Source organism: Nymphalis io, chromosome 20 (genome assembly GCF_905147045.1).
Source record: "Nymphalis io chromosome 20, ilAglIoxx1.1, whole genome shotgun sequence".
NCBI lineage: Eukaryota > Metazoa > Arthropoda > Insecta > Lepidoptera > Nymphalidae > Nymphalis > Nymphalis io.
The window spans coordinates 3465126-3479849 of NC_065907.1; the positions used below are offsets into that span (position 1 = coordinate 3465126).

At 32.2% G+C, this 14724-nt stretch overlaps 2 protein-coding genes across 12 annotated transcripts in view; one reads left to right on the top strand and one right to left on the bottom strand.

The window, feature by feature from the left end:
* LOC126776465 (tight junction protein ZO-2-like) overlaps positions 1-14724 on the bottom strand; it is a 113931-nt gene that overhangs the window by 52897 nt on the left and 46310 nt on the right. For 8 of the 10 annotated variants that reach the window (XR_007669954.1, XM_050498986.1, XM_050498985.1 and 5 more), the window contains exon 3: positions 2937-3078. Coding sequence is in view for 9 of the 10 variants with exons in the window: in XM_050498986.1 (XP_050354943.1) it covers positions 2937-3078 (142 nt within the window). In the remaining variant the exon portion in view is untranslated. Of the gene's footprint in view, positions 1-2936; positions 3079-3610; positions 3899-14724 lie in introns of those variants that run through there. The other 2 variants (XM_050498989.1, XM_050498987.1) reach the window with 1 other exon arrangement.
* Positions 167-3130, top strand: LOC126776531 (thioredoxin domain-containing protein 12-like). 2 transcript variants are annotated; one of them, XM_050499126.1, is made up of 3 exons: positions 167-609; positions 1559-1731; positions 2737-3130. In XM_050499126.1, exons 1-2 carry the CDS (start codon positions 281-283, stop codon positions 1713-1715), a joined length of 486 nt encoding a protein of 161 aa, XP_050355083.1. In that variant the 5' UTR covers positions 167-280; the 3' UTR covers positions 1716-1731; positions 2737-3130. The 2 variants fall into 2 exon arrangements, with proteins under 2 accessions (XP_050355083.1, XP_050355084.1); XM_050499127.1 differs by having other exon boundaries at positions 1559-1709.

The window sequence follows — 14724 nt, forward strand, 5'->3', positions numbered from 1 at the left end:
GCCGCATTTTAGTTACAGATGTCGTACAAAAATAGAAATTGAGAACGAACAATATGATTTGAATGTATTTTTTTTTAAGTTAAAACTGTCAACAATAATAAATTATATTTGTTTTTCAGTCTAAACTGTCATGATAATTTCATTTCAAATTGTTTGTTTGCTTGTCAATATGGCTGATTAAAGATAATAAAATAACATATTACGATGTTCGTGAAAAAACTAAATATTTTTTGTAACACCTAAATTTTACCAACAATACCTCTTCAGATAATTTAAAAATATGGTTGCCGGTACCTTAACGAAAGCTTTATTTTCATTGATCTTGAATAAAGTTCATTGTTCATACGAAGGAAAAGACAATGGTTTTGGTAAAAGCTATGTATGGGCTGGATCGTTGGAGTCTGGCCTACAAATAGCGACTCACCACCAGAAGCCAGTAATGGTCATAATTCACAAATCTTGGTGTTCAGCTTGTAAGAACTTGAAACCGAAGTTCGCGAACTCGAATGAGATCCAAACATTGAGCAAGCACTTCGTAATGGTGAATCTTTTAGATGAAGAGGAGCCAAAAAATAATAAATTTTCACCTGATGGCACTTATATACCTCGGTACGTACATTACCTATCTTATTCAAGTAGGCTAAGGGCCTATTAAATTTCACTTTCGTTATTCGTAATTAAATTAAACGTAAGTCTATCTGGTCTATCTGGTTCGTCAGTAGATTGTACTCAGAAGAAGCGGAGAGTTATTAAGCAGCTCCTTTTCTCGGCCAATCAACAACACTGGTGGTAGGGCTTTGTGCAAGCTCGTCTGGGTAGGTACCACCCACTCATCAGATATTCTACCGCAAAACAGCAATACTTGGTATTGTTGTGTTCCGGTTTGAAGGGTGAGTGAGCCAGTGTAATTACAGGCACAAGGGACATAAAATCTTAGTTCCCAAGGTTGGTGGCGCATTGGATATGTAAGCGATGGTTGACATTTCTTACAATGCTAATGTCTAAGATCGTTGGTGACCACTTACCATCAGGTGGCCCATATGCTCGTCCGCCTTCCTATACTAAAAAAAAAAAAAAAAAAAAAAAAAAAAAAAAAAAAAAAAAAAAATAATAATAATAATTTTGTTGGCAATCAATTAGTTCTATATGTTTTTATCTACTAGGCTGTGACATCTCCAAAATGTTCATTTGTATGTAATTGGAACTTTTCATCAAGACAATTCATTTACAAGATAATATATAAGCGATAAGTCATTTCAATTTAAGTAAATAATGTATACTTATATTATAAATGCGAAAGTAACTTTTTCTGTCCGTTACGCTTTCACGGCTAAGCCACTGAGCCGATTTTGATGAAATTTAGCATGAAGAAAGCTTGAACCTCAAAAAAGGACACAGGAGTACTTTCTTTATACCTAACACCAACTTAACCCAACATACGGGCGAAGTTGAGTGCGAAACGCAGTAATTTATAACGGAATGAATTTTTGACAATCAATCACTTAACATAATGTGAACGGAACATCGAGTAATCAAATGAATCGCATTGTCGTTTTAGAATACTCTTCATGTCCCCGAAGGGTTCCGTCGACCATGACATTTACAACGAGGAGGGGAGCAGCCAACACAAATACTTCTACAGTCGACCGGAACAAATCGCCAAATCAATGAGAAAAGTCCTCGACAAATATAAGCTCGAGCGATTTGATGTATGATATTTTAACAAATTTAGTAAGTCTCTCTTCATGTAAAGATGGATGAACATAGACGTAGTAACCCTACGCAAAATGCGACTGACTTACAAAAGTAAACATCGCAAGTATACATCTTCTGTAAATTGACAGTAACAATTAATTTACGACAAAATGACGAGCCGGTTGGCGTGATTAGTAGGTTGCCTTTCACGCCGAAGGTTGTGGGTTCAATTCCCACCCAGGACAGACATTTGTGTGCATGAACATATCTGTTTGTCCCGAGTCCGGGTGTAATTATCTATACAAGTATGTATTTACAAAAAGAAAAGTAATATGTGTAGTATATCAGTTGCCTGGTTTCCATAGTTATACAAGCTCTGCTTCATTTGGGATCAGATGGCTGTGTGTGAATAATGTCCCAGGATATTATTATTAAAAAAAATAATCGTAAAATACTCTGAAATCGGTGTTGGTTCTATTACGAACCGTGAACGTGTTTAACTAAACATCGACCTAATAATGTTAACAAATAAAGACGTCATTTAATATACCATTAAAGTGCTGAGTAAATGTAATTTAAAATTGGCGGACATTATTTAAATTCGATTTTTCTGATGATAAAATGTTCGATGTGTGCAACCATCGACCATCACATTTACAACGAGGAGGGGAGCAGCCAACACAAATACTTCTACAGTCGACCGGAACAAATCGCCAAATCAATGAGAAAAGTCCTCGACAAATATAAGCTCGAGCGATTTGATGTATGATATTTTAACAAATTTAGTAAGTCTCTCTTCATGTAAAGATGGATGAACATGGACGTAGTAACCCTATGCAAAATGCGACTGACTTACAAAAGTAAACATCGCAAGTAAACATCTTCTGTAAATTGACAGTTCAGTATCATTATTTATCAGTTTTTGGTCAATTTTATTGGATTCAAGTCCTGTTTGCCCCAATACTATTTGGTCACTTTAAATATTAACGTTTAAAGAAAACGTTTGTTTATGGTGTCTTAGAAGTAATGTTTTCTTTACAGAAATAAGCAATATTGATAGCAGATAATATAATATCATTTACTGATATATCTTAGGGAAAAATCTTGATATAACTATGATTAAAATTTTATATATACATTGATTGTGTATCAAACACCCTGTTCTTTTTGATATGATCAACCAAACGTCAATTGATTTTAATGCCTGAGACGAATACGAAAGTAATTAAGCGCGTACTCACATCTTCAACGACCGGCTCGACGTACATCTCCATGGTATTGTTGAGAGATGGCAGCGGCATCGGTGATGCTGCGGCGGACGATCGCCGTGAGACGCTGTTGCAGGAACATTGTGAAACAGATCGACGGGATCGGGGAGATTCTCTATAGAAGAAATAGATAAAATTAATAAAAATATATAAAACGAATCCTTTGACATTATATGAGTTTCATTTTAAATATGCCTTTTTATGTACTCCTGGTAGTATATTTGCAAAATTTCATGATCGGTTGAGTAGTTAAGACGTGAAAACGTAACAAACAAACAAGCTCACTTTCGCGTTTATAATATTGGTTTGGATTATTATATCATTATAAATTATATAATAATTGAGATGGGTCACCATATTGAAATATATTGAGTGAGAAAATTTCTTAATAGCGGACAAAGCATATAGAATAATTATTAAAAAAAAAAGATAATAATAAGAAAATGAAACCACCTATAATGAATTATAAAGCAACTTATTTTATTAATGCTTGTATTCTTACAAGCACATTCTATGTAATGGCAATAATTAATATTACACCAAACACGGTACATAAACATGTTATACTAAGTAAGATACATAATAATACTTAATATTCGTGATGTAATATTTTATTTCAAAGTAGTATCTTTACAAGCAAAAATTACCTTTTGCTTCTCCTACACACATGGCGCGTCGAACTGTCGCATCTACACCTAGATCTGAGAGGTACAAAGTATCCCAGTTGCGGTAATGGCGCGGGATCGGAGGAATCGCTGGAGTCGCTCCATTCCGGCTGGCTGAATGGATCAATGTCTAGTGCTGACGGCATCGCGAATAAAAAAATGTATTTTTAGCTTTTTAATTTTCCGGTTTTACACTTTTGTTCGTTTAAGTTTTGAGAACACAACACAAGCACATTGTTATTTTATTTTATGTTAACGTCTAAAATCGAGTTGTACATAATCATTTCTGTAAAAATATTAACCTATTTTAAAATTTGATAGTGTAAATAAACCGTAGATAAATAAGATAGCATTAGATTTCGGTTGCCTTCACCAGCAATTAGATACAAACGATAATACAGATAAGATAATATTAAGTTTTATTTGTTAGCAAAAAAAAAAAAAATCAACGGACGTTAAACGACAAAATCGAATAGGTAATGCTAATCGATATTCTAAGCATATAAATAGTGACACTTTTATTTTATAGATAAAATATGTCAATGACCCCACTTGATAACGATTAAAAAAAAAATTGAGGTGGATTTTATCTGCCGACAATATCGACTTCCCAAACTCCAGACTGTCAAAGACTAAAACAGTTCGAATTTCATGCAACTTAATGAAGACTTCATTATAGTTTCAGACCAATAGGCGTATAGTAAGCAACTGTTCTTTATGATGAACCATTTACAAAGTTGTGATTAACATTAATGTGATAAGAAGAAATGAAATAAAACGAATGTTTAATAACATCTTTCCAATTCGACTCTTTTGGGAATTACAATTTTTTAATACGAAGCTATTTAATTTTACCGTAAGTAATATTACCCAATTTCGGGGCGTATTTATGTTGATATGGTCACACAGCTGACATTACAATTTAAAAAATCAAAATCGCGCATCCTACAACCGACCGCTTCCAATAGTGTCCAAATTATGTGATGTTATTATCACATAATTTGGACATTAATATTAATATAATAATATAATGTAATACATTTTCAGTAAAGATCATGCGGATCAATTTACCACTGATATTCCGAAATACATATACCTAGATAAATTTCTTATTACGAACGGTTAAATCGTCAAAGCCGTCGTGTCCCTGGAACGTGAGGGAACGCACATTCCTTCGTGTAGGAAACGTTTTTTACCCGATTCGTGACTCACAAAGGCGGCGTAATGTGATTAGGGATGTGATTTTTTTTTGAAAACGTCACGCTATCCGATATTTTTTATTAGATTTCTTACTTAGGCTTGACGGTAAACTGATGAGTATATTTGTAAGACACTCTCTCAATAACTATTGTTTATTATTATATTAAATATTTATAGATATTTTTCTCCACCATTGAAATAGTGTCACATGTGTCCACCAAGTCGCATTAAAGCAGCGTTGTGGAAATAGCTCCAAACCTTCTCCTTAAAGGAAAAGGAAGTTATAGCCCAGCAGTGGGTCATCGCAGGCTGTTTATATTATATATATACATATGTAATATAAACAGCCTGCAACAACTGCGTGGAAATATATAGATATATATATACGGGCTTACAAAGGCAATGTGGACCCATCTGGGGGGTACTATTCACAATTTAGTCTATCGTCTTTACATCGTCTTACTGAGTTCGAATTTAAATGGGACTGAGCCAATACAGCACAAGAGATGTAACATGGTCCTATTTATATATGTATATGGTCGAAGCATTTATGATGCAAATAATGGTTTTACATTATAGTGACAAAGTACGACGGTGACCACTTAGCATCGGATGATCTCTTCTTTTCGTCTAAAACATTTTAATTAACTACAAGATATATTGTATAATATGCATAACTTCACCATAAGTAGGTAAAACATTTAAACATGACGAGAAAATAATTTGAACGCGCAAAAATGTTAGGCAAATAAAGATCTCATTTTGAATAAATAATTGAAAGAGGCCTGTTTTAAAATGGGTGCTAAAATTTAACAAAGTACGCTATTTAAAATAGAGTTAAATGAGTTCATGCTTTTACAGTATTTGTATTCAAAAGGTAAAGTTCCGTGACTTGGTTCAGTCAGACCTATTTTGAATAGCAGACACATTAAGCATCTAAAGTAGAAGGTAGATTTCTATTACTAAATGCTTATATTTCTTTTGCAGCCTTCGTATTGTATACATTCAAACTATTTGGTTAAAGTTTTTAAAATAACGCGTTTGATTTTTTTTAATTAATAATCAAAAGGAATAATTTATAGGTTCCATAATTTGAGTTCACTCTTCTTTAAAATATTTATTTATTTTATAATAATTATTATTGTAATAAAACATATTAGGTTAGTAATACATTTTGTCAAAATATGCTCGCTTAGTTTTATAATAAGTAAAAAACTTTTCATTTTAGTTCTGTGTTCCAGCGAACTTTTGTTTCGTCACGTGTGGTCAAAAAAAACAACCCTACACAAACATTTCTACTCGCTTAGTCGAGGACATGTCTCAACCTTTGTCTATTCTTGAAGGTTAAAAGAGTCGTTAAGGCAACGATACTTGGAACCTCTCTACAATTATAACATGAGACTATTCCCACACGAACATATTTTTTTTTAAAAGCACGTCTTGCCTTCGAAGCTAGGTATCATCTCCATGTTTTCCGTCATATAAAATCTTTACGAACTAATTCTCATAGTCCGATGACTTGACTTGGCTTTGCCGTCGCTGTAGGTACCACTCACTCATCGAGAATATTCTTAATAGAAATACTTTGTATTGTTGTATTATTGCCCGTTTGAAAGTTGAGTCAGCCAGTGTAACTATAGGCATAAGGGATCATCATCATATCATAGACTAAGGCTAATTAACCGTCCTGTTTTTGTTCATACTATATAACTATGTTTTATTTACACACATATTTCTAGCTACCTTACTAATAAATTGTTTAAGGATACACAGGTTCGTCTTCTTCTTTCAAACGACAATTTGCTGATGACAGAGAGAGAAATCGGTTTGTAATTATTCATCCGCTAATACAACGTTTCTTAGTAAGATCGTAAAAATCTAAAAGTTAACATTACCATAAATAATTATTTAGTATCCATCAACAACTCGTTATTTAATTTTTATATCTTCTCTTTACTTAATTAAAATTTTTAATACAGAATATACTTTCACACTGTAACATCGCATAAAAATAAATTACATTCTAGACTAGAGCACAGATAAAAAAATATAGGTTTTATGCTCGTCTTTTAATGAAGTTCTTATTTTAAATTATGACATTGAAATTATTTAAGTCATATTATTACTGGAGATCGTGATCAGATCATAATCATAATGTAAATTTTGAGTACAAGTATAACATTAGGCAATTATATGATTATATATTTAATAAGATAACTATGCAATTACAGAGTATTTATTAACGAACGGACACAACATTAGCGGAGTTGAGGGTTGTCAACCATATAATTTTAATCAATATACCTACTAAATACTTTTATAGAAAAATATACTTAAATATGCAGGCTCGATATTGTGATTAGGCGAGGGCCTAGCCAGTAATAATATAATTTTACTCTAACCACTTGAGAACGGTGGGTCTTCAAATATCAGAGTACCTTGAGCCTTGGAGCCTTGGATTTCTAAGCCCTGGCCTCTAAATATATCATATGTCATGTCGAATATCCGCATGCTTAGCAGCTCGCTAACGAATCGAAATATTGGAAACTATAAATTTTTTTTTTTTTAAATTATATTAATAGAATAAAAAAATTTAATGCCAATAAATAAATACTAAATAGAATTATAAATTAACTCAGAAGATGTTATTTTAAACAAATCCTTATAAATATATATTTATTTTAAATTGAAAAGCTTAAGAGTTTAATAGACAACCCTAACTAGACCACCTAACATTTTATGAAATAATGTCCATAATTGCCACTACGATTTGCTGTCAAAAGTTTCTGATATAAATATTAAGACGTGTACTTGTGGTAAGGTCCCAGTCCTTTCCCACGTGGGTCTGTAACACCCACTTACCAGTTATCATATCACTAAATGAAAGTGCCTTTTCCTATATTCTCTAATTAATTATAAGAAATAACAAAAATGGAAAAAAAATACCCGCTGAGTTTCGTTCACCGGTTCTTGTCAGCTCAAAGAATTTTCGTTTTCGATCATTCAGTGATAGTTTTTATTTCATTATCAATAAGTGCAATGCTTCAATATTAAATTTAAAAAAAAAATAAACTTTACTTACAATCATTGTTTAGCGGGTGTTCAATTAAATAATTGTTTATCTCTTTCTGTTATCATTAATTTCACATTTCAAAGAAGAAAACAGAGCATTGCGTAATGTTTACCACCTAAACAATTATAGGTAAAGCCGTTGAATTTTAATAAACCAGTGCAATTAAAAGATTAGGAGATGTAATATTTTACTTTGAGAAGACGACCAAATGACAGCTGATGATAAACGGTGAACTCCATCCGTAAATAATGGCGCTTTAGGAAGGCAATCATTCCTTACAGTCAAAAAACTACCACGACATCTAATATTATTAAAGAAGTTTTCACTTCAAAAATTTTATTTATATAATCATTGTTTTTTTTAATAGTATAGGTAGGTGGACGAGCATATGGGCCGCCTGATGTTAAGCGGTCACCAACGCCCATAGACATTAGCATTGTAAGAAATGTTAACCATCGCTTATACGCCAATGCGCCACCAACCTTGAGAACTAAGATGTTATATCCCTCGTGCCTGCAATTACACTCGGTCATTCACCCTTCAAACAGGAAGACAGCAATACAAAGTATTGATGTTTAGCGGCAATAGTTGAGGAGTGCCCGGTACAAAATAAAACAAAATCACTACCAATACTTTATTTCTACGCCGGTTCTTCTCAAGTATGTTTGTACGAATCGGTTGAAGATACTCGAATCAATCTATACAAAAAAGTAAAATAGGAGTCTGTCTGTGATTTCAAAATTACTTCTTGTAAATATTTGCGGGGACTTTACTAGTCAATCAATAAGCAGGTATAACGCTATACTAATGTACTAACATAAAGTTTTGACACTGTGTCAAAGCGAAATTGAAAGAATAATTAAAACTCAGTAACATTTGATAACCATTTGAAGGTAGCTCTCGTTAAATCTTCCATGCAGTGCCAGTAAACCATTAAATATGGATTAGACTAGCAGACTCTGGTCAAATACTGGGATGAAGCTTTGAAAAAGGGGATGCAACGTAGACGGTCTATTAAAATGTCAGAGCTCTTCAATCTTACAAGCAAAATACTACGGATTTTTATTCATGCGCCGATTTCGTTATTACCCGTAGACTCTTTTAAACTATGATTAATATAAAATAAAGTCTTTTCAGATATTCCGACGTTTTATTTAAAAAAAATATCTCAAACTAAATTTGTCATTTGTCATACAAATTTGTAAAGAAAAAGACACTCATGGTACAGAGATGTTAAAAATTTTATGTTACTTATTTTAAATGTATTTAATTAAAATTAAATAATGTATTTTAGAAATATTTTATATACCCAAAATATAGTCATAAACAAAATAGTCATCGATTGTAAAAAATAAAAATCGGAAATACAGTGCAACCTCGATATAACAAATCGAAAGGTAACAATTAAATATTCGTTGTATCTAGTAATTCGTTGAACTGAGGTTTCTTATGTTGGGGTAAGGTTGGTCTAAAATTCGTTACAAAGAGTTAAAAAAATAGTTTTATTCACTTCAACATTACGTAATTATTAGATTAAGAGTCATACATTGGTGGGAACTTTATATAAAGGTTTTGGGTTGTGGGTTGACAAAATTCGTTTTTTAGAGGTATATATACTTTTTCTTGATAGTTGAAAATTCGTTACAAAGAGGTTGTTCGCAAATGTCCGTAATGTAAAGGGATATTTTACATTGACTCTTATGGACAATCCAAGGGGATTACGAAGAACTTGTTAAATCGAGGAAGTCGTTATATTAAGGTACGTTATATTAGGGTTTACGGTGCTTTACGGTGAAGGAAAACATCGTGAGGAAACCTGCATGTGTCTAATTTCACTGAAATTGTGCCACATGTGAATTCTACCAACCCGCATTGGAGCAGCGTGGTGGAATAAGCTCTAAACCTTCTCCTCAAAAAGAGGAGAGGAGGCCTTTAGCCCAGCAGTGGGACATTCACAGGCTGTTACGGAATATTAGGGTTGCACTGTATATATGTATAAATATTTTCATTAATATTATGTACATTGTTAGCAATTACCTTTAGACAATAGACCTGGCAACATACGCGTAGCTGTCACGGTCTTTTTTTGTTTTTCTTTCTAATCTTTTGCGCACGGTTACCATGATAGTTGCTGACAGTGTGAGATATCGATGTGATCTGTATATTATTTTTTAACTTTAATAAATAATTTTAATACGAATTGTTCCGGTCGTGATGAAAAAAGCCGAGATGGCCCTGTGGTAAGAACGCGTGAATCTTAACCGATGATCGTGGGTTCAAACCCGGGCAAGCACCACTGAATTTTCATGTGCTTAATTTGTGATTATAATTCATCTCGTGCTTTACGGTGAAGGAAAACATCGTGAGGAAACCTGCATGTGTCTAATTTCACTGAAATTCTGCCACATGTGTATTCCATCAACCCGCATTGGAGCAGCGTGGTGGAATAAACTCATACCTTCTCCTCAAAAAGAAAAGAGGAGGCCTTTAGCCAAGCAGTGAGACATTCACAGGCTGTTACGGTACGGTGTCTTGATAAAATGTCCTTCAATTCGTAATTTTTAGATTCAATAATTATTTTTAATTCATATTTCATTTCCGTCCTAAAAATATAATTTCGTATTATTATACTTTTGTTGTTGTTAGAATTAAGCTAATAAAAGACGCTTTATAACAAAAGTTACATGGCCTGCTTTTATATCGGTGAAAAGCGTGTTTTGAAATCGAACTAGTTCTCGCTTTTTGACCTTTGAACTCTTAAAGGGCGAATCCATGACATCAGTTTGATCAATCATATCGTAATGGTTGGTACTTGCTGCACGGGCAAGCTTCGAAAAGTTTAAAAGCATTTTTTAAAACTAAGTATATTTATATATTGTCTCAATATAGGTATATTAATGAAAGTAATTAACACATTAAAAATTAATAATAATATATTGTAACGTAAATCATTTAGTTTTATTGTTGTATTATTTAAGAAAATAAATTTAATATTCACAAAATTAAATGCTTTTTTTTAATTTAGGCCAAGGTCGAACGGTTTATGTTTGGTGTTCAGCATATTCGGCTCGATTACCGAATATTCCTATTTAATAGTAAATAACAATATTCCATTAAGAAATAAGATTATTTTAGACCTAAAATGCCGAATTTATAATTTTTCCTTTAAAAAAATCACTGTTGAGCGTGTTACAAAATATCGTTTCAATTTTAAGCTGAACCGTATATTACACTCAACTCCAATTTAATAAAAAAAAAAAAACGTTCATTTTTTAATTCTTAAAACCAATCTCAATGGAATAGGGTACACTTAAGTACTTATGTTAATTCGAAAACATTTTTATTTTATATGAATATAAATAAAATCACGTTTCTTTGTTAAAAATGAATTTAAAAACAAACAGTTCATACTTTGCTTCATTATAAGCAATGGTTATTCATTTTTATACGTATTCTATTTCCACAGACGCTTTGTCACATGATCAATGTTTACAATGCTGTTTCTTTTGCCTTATATCAAATACATTAAGGTCTAAATTAGATTGTACAAGGTGTAAATAAATAGGGAACGTCAGGTGTAAATCAAAGTGTAGATGTGAATCATCGACCATTGACTCGACGAGCGCAGACGACTTGGCAATTGACACATAAATCTATTCAAATGTCTCGGCCAGGCTGTTCGAAATATCATAACTAGGTAGGTAATAGACCTTTTAAATTGTTTAAATTACAAAAAATAAATCATTTATATCTAAATCTTTTATTAATAACTTTATATAATAGGCAATATTGCCAGATGTTTTTTTTTGCTTTAACAGCAAATTTTGTTATGCCAAACGGATATATAATTTCGATTGTCATGTAGGATGGACTCTACCGAGCCAATAATAATATCATTTTACTCTAACCGCTTGGAATGGGGGCCTCAAATGCCAAAGGGCCTTCGATCTCTAAGTCCGGGCCAGGATGCTGTTGTAAGCGTACAAATTAAATATAATTGTATTCGGTACTCTTGCAATCAAAGTCTCATTAAATGAGAGTAGAGAAGAGAGCAGGCAAATTGTAAAGCATACGGGATTTGCTTTACAATTAGCCTGCAGGTTTAGGCGTTTAGACAAAGGTAACAAGGGTGCATCATTAAAACTACAAAACTGTGATATGGTTTTCGTTGTTGCCTAAATTATTTTAAAGAATTTAAAAAAAAATACAGTAGTTAAAATATACTTATGGCTACACATACAGGAACTCGTGTGACAATTATCTGTAATATATAAATACCTGCAGGTATCAGTTGTTGTTGCATATGTTTAAAAAAAAACAAAATTAAAAAAAAAAAACAATAAGAAACATTTGTGGCACAGAGATCAATAGAACAAAGTATGTTCCTTCGAATGTTCTGGAAAAACGTATAATTACAAGAAAAACAATTCTCTTAACACATTAACATATTTCAGGAAACGATTTCTCAACCGTGTCTCTGTCACCGAAATAAGTAATACATTATTAGGATTTATATTTTTAGATAATATAGTCACTTCTAAGTAGTAGTTTTCTCCCGCGGCTTCGCCCGTGTTTTCAGTTAAGGTAACTATAAAAAGTAGCATATGTCCTTTCGAGTCAAGCTAGCTTCATAATAAATTTCATCAAATTCGGTTCAGCGGTAAAACCATAAAAATCTAACATACAGACAGATTGACTTTAGCATTTATAATATTATGTAAGTATAGATGTTTGAAATAAAAGAAGTAGAAAAACACACGTTACAGCTAGTAAGTTTTCAAGTTTCACAGGTTACTGCTAATTATTTCACAGACAATTGTTAACAGTTTTGACATCAAGTTAAAGATAGGACAAACAGACAAAGTATCGATGACGCTGTACAAACTACATTATGAAAACGTGCGTAGAATAATATTAATATTTTTCATGAATTATTAATAATACATACGTACAAAAAAAAAAATTCACAGATTATACCAAGTCTTATATTATTCTGTACCTATAAATTATTACACACGATCGAGAATATTTTCAATTTATTTTTAAATTCAATAAATCCTCTGTTTACGTAGTTCAAATCGAATAAAAAACAACTATATTAAATTTAAAAATAGAACAATAGGAAATTTTAAAAAATTTAAAAGCAATTTATAAAATATTATTCACTTAATTTTCATCCGTTGTTAGAATTCGTCAACCCGCATGTGATTAAAAATCGATAAATTCAAATTTTTGACAATTGATTCTAATTTATCTGTGACAATGAAGTTTGTATTTTAAATTTAGATATTTTTTATTGCTGTTAAAAAGTAATAAGCAATTGAGTAATTAACAATTATATTAATATATTAAAATCATTTTATTATATTAATACAAGATAATTGCTGATGTTTCGGAGTTGAAACTTTACATGTTAGTTTAATTCCGATGACAATACATCTATGGGAAGTGTGGTCTGTTTCTTCACCAGATTGGCTCCAGAACAAGACGAACAGGAACATCTAAACGGTTAGCAGCATATAATCGAAATTTTGTATTTGAGAGCTTATTTTTAAAAAAAAATTTTTTTAATTTTTTTAAATTAACAAGCACAGTTACTATTGTATCAATCGATACGTCTTAAACGTTCAAGAGGGAGAGAGATAGCGAGATGATCAATTAACATTGATTAGGATAAAAATAAATGAAAGATCTCACTTTGTCTGGACGGCAATGAAATAAAACGAGTTCGTGAGTTAAATCACCCTTCGATAAACACGATCAATACAATCTAATGTCTAAAACACTACCCGTTTGACCTTTATATTATATAAATGTTTACTAACATAATATATATATATTTAAGACACATATAATATATAAATACTAATTTTCACCCGCGGCACCGTCCGCTTGTTTAAGAAATGGGGATTAGGTATTAGGTAAATAAACGTAGCCTATGTCCTTTCTTTGAATTCAAGCGTGCTTCATACCAAATTTAATATAAATCAGTTCAATGGTATAGCCGCAAAGGAATAACAAAGAAAGTTATATCGCTTTTATAATTTTAGTAGAGATATATTAAATAAAAATAAAAAAATGTCTATGCGTTCCCAGACCATTCATCCGAAACATTGGTGACTTGTCCTGCGTACGCCCGAGAAGAATTTTAGCCAAAAAAAAAGGATCTTTTTCTTTGTATTGTTTCTTTCAATAAAAAAATTCTATATAAAGGTTACCTTATTCATCAAAGACGGAATGAGTTGCTAGTTTTATTTAAAAAGTAAGGAATTGAACGATATTTCAGTTTGTTTATTAATTACGACCAAGAGTTAGTAACACAGTTTACACCATTATATTATTTTGTATATATATCTATACTAAATCATGAGGCTGAAGGGTGTGCTTGAACGAGCTCATCTTAGAGTCCGGAAGGTTCTGTTGTGGTCTGAAAAAATTGACCATGTCCATAGTCCATTTATTGAGACATGCAGAGCAGAGCAAGGGCGGAGCAGTAACGTTTAGTATTAAGAAAATAACTTTCACTATTGAAATTAAAATAGTTGCACTGTTAATTCGCTCAGTTTCAATTGTGTGCATCAGAATGACTGTACAAAGTGTTATTTTTTATGTCATAGGTAGGCGGACGGGCATATGGGCCACCTGGTGTTGAGTGTTCACCACCGCCCAAAGACATTGGCGATGTAAAAAGTATTAACCATTCCTTACATCGCCAATGCGCCACCAACCTTGGGAAAAATATGTTATGTCCCATATGCCTGTAGTCAAACTCCTGTAATAACACTGGCTCACTCATCCTTCAAGCCGGAACGCAACAATACTA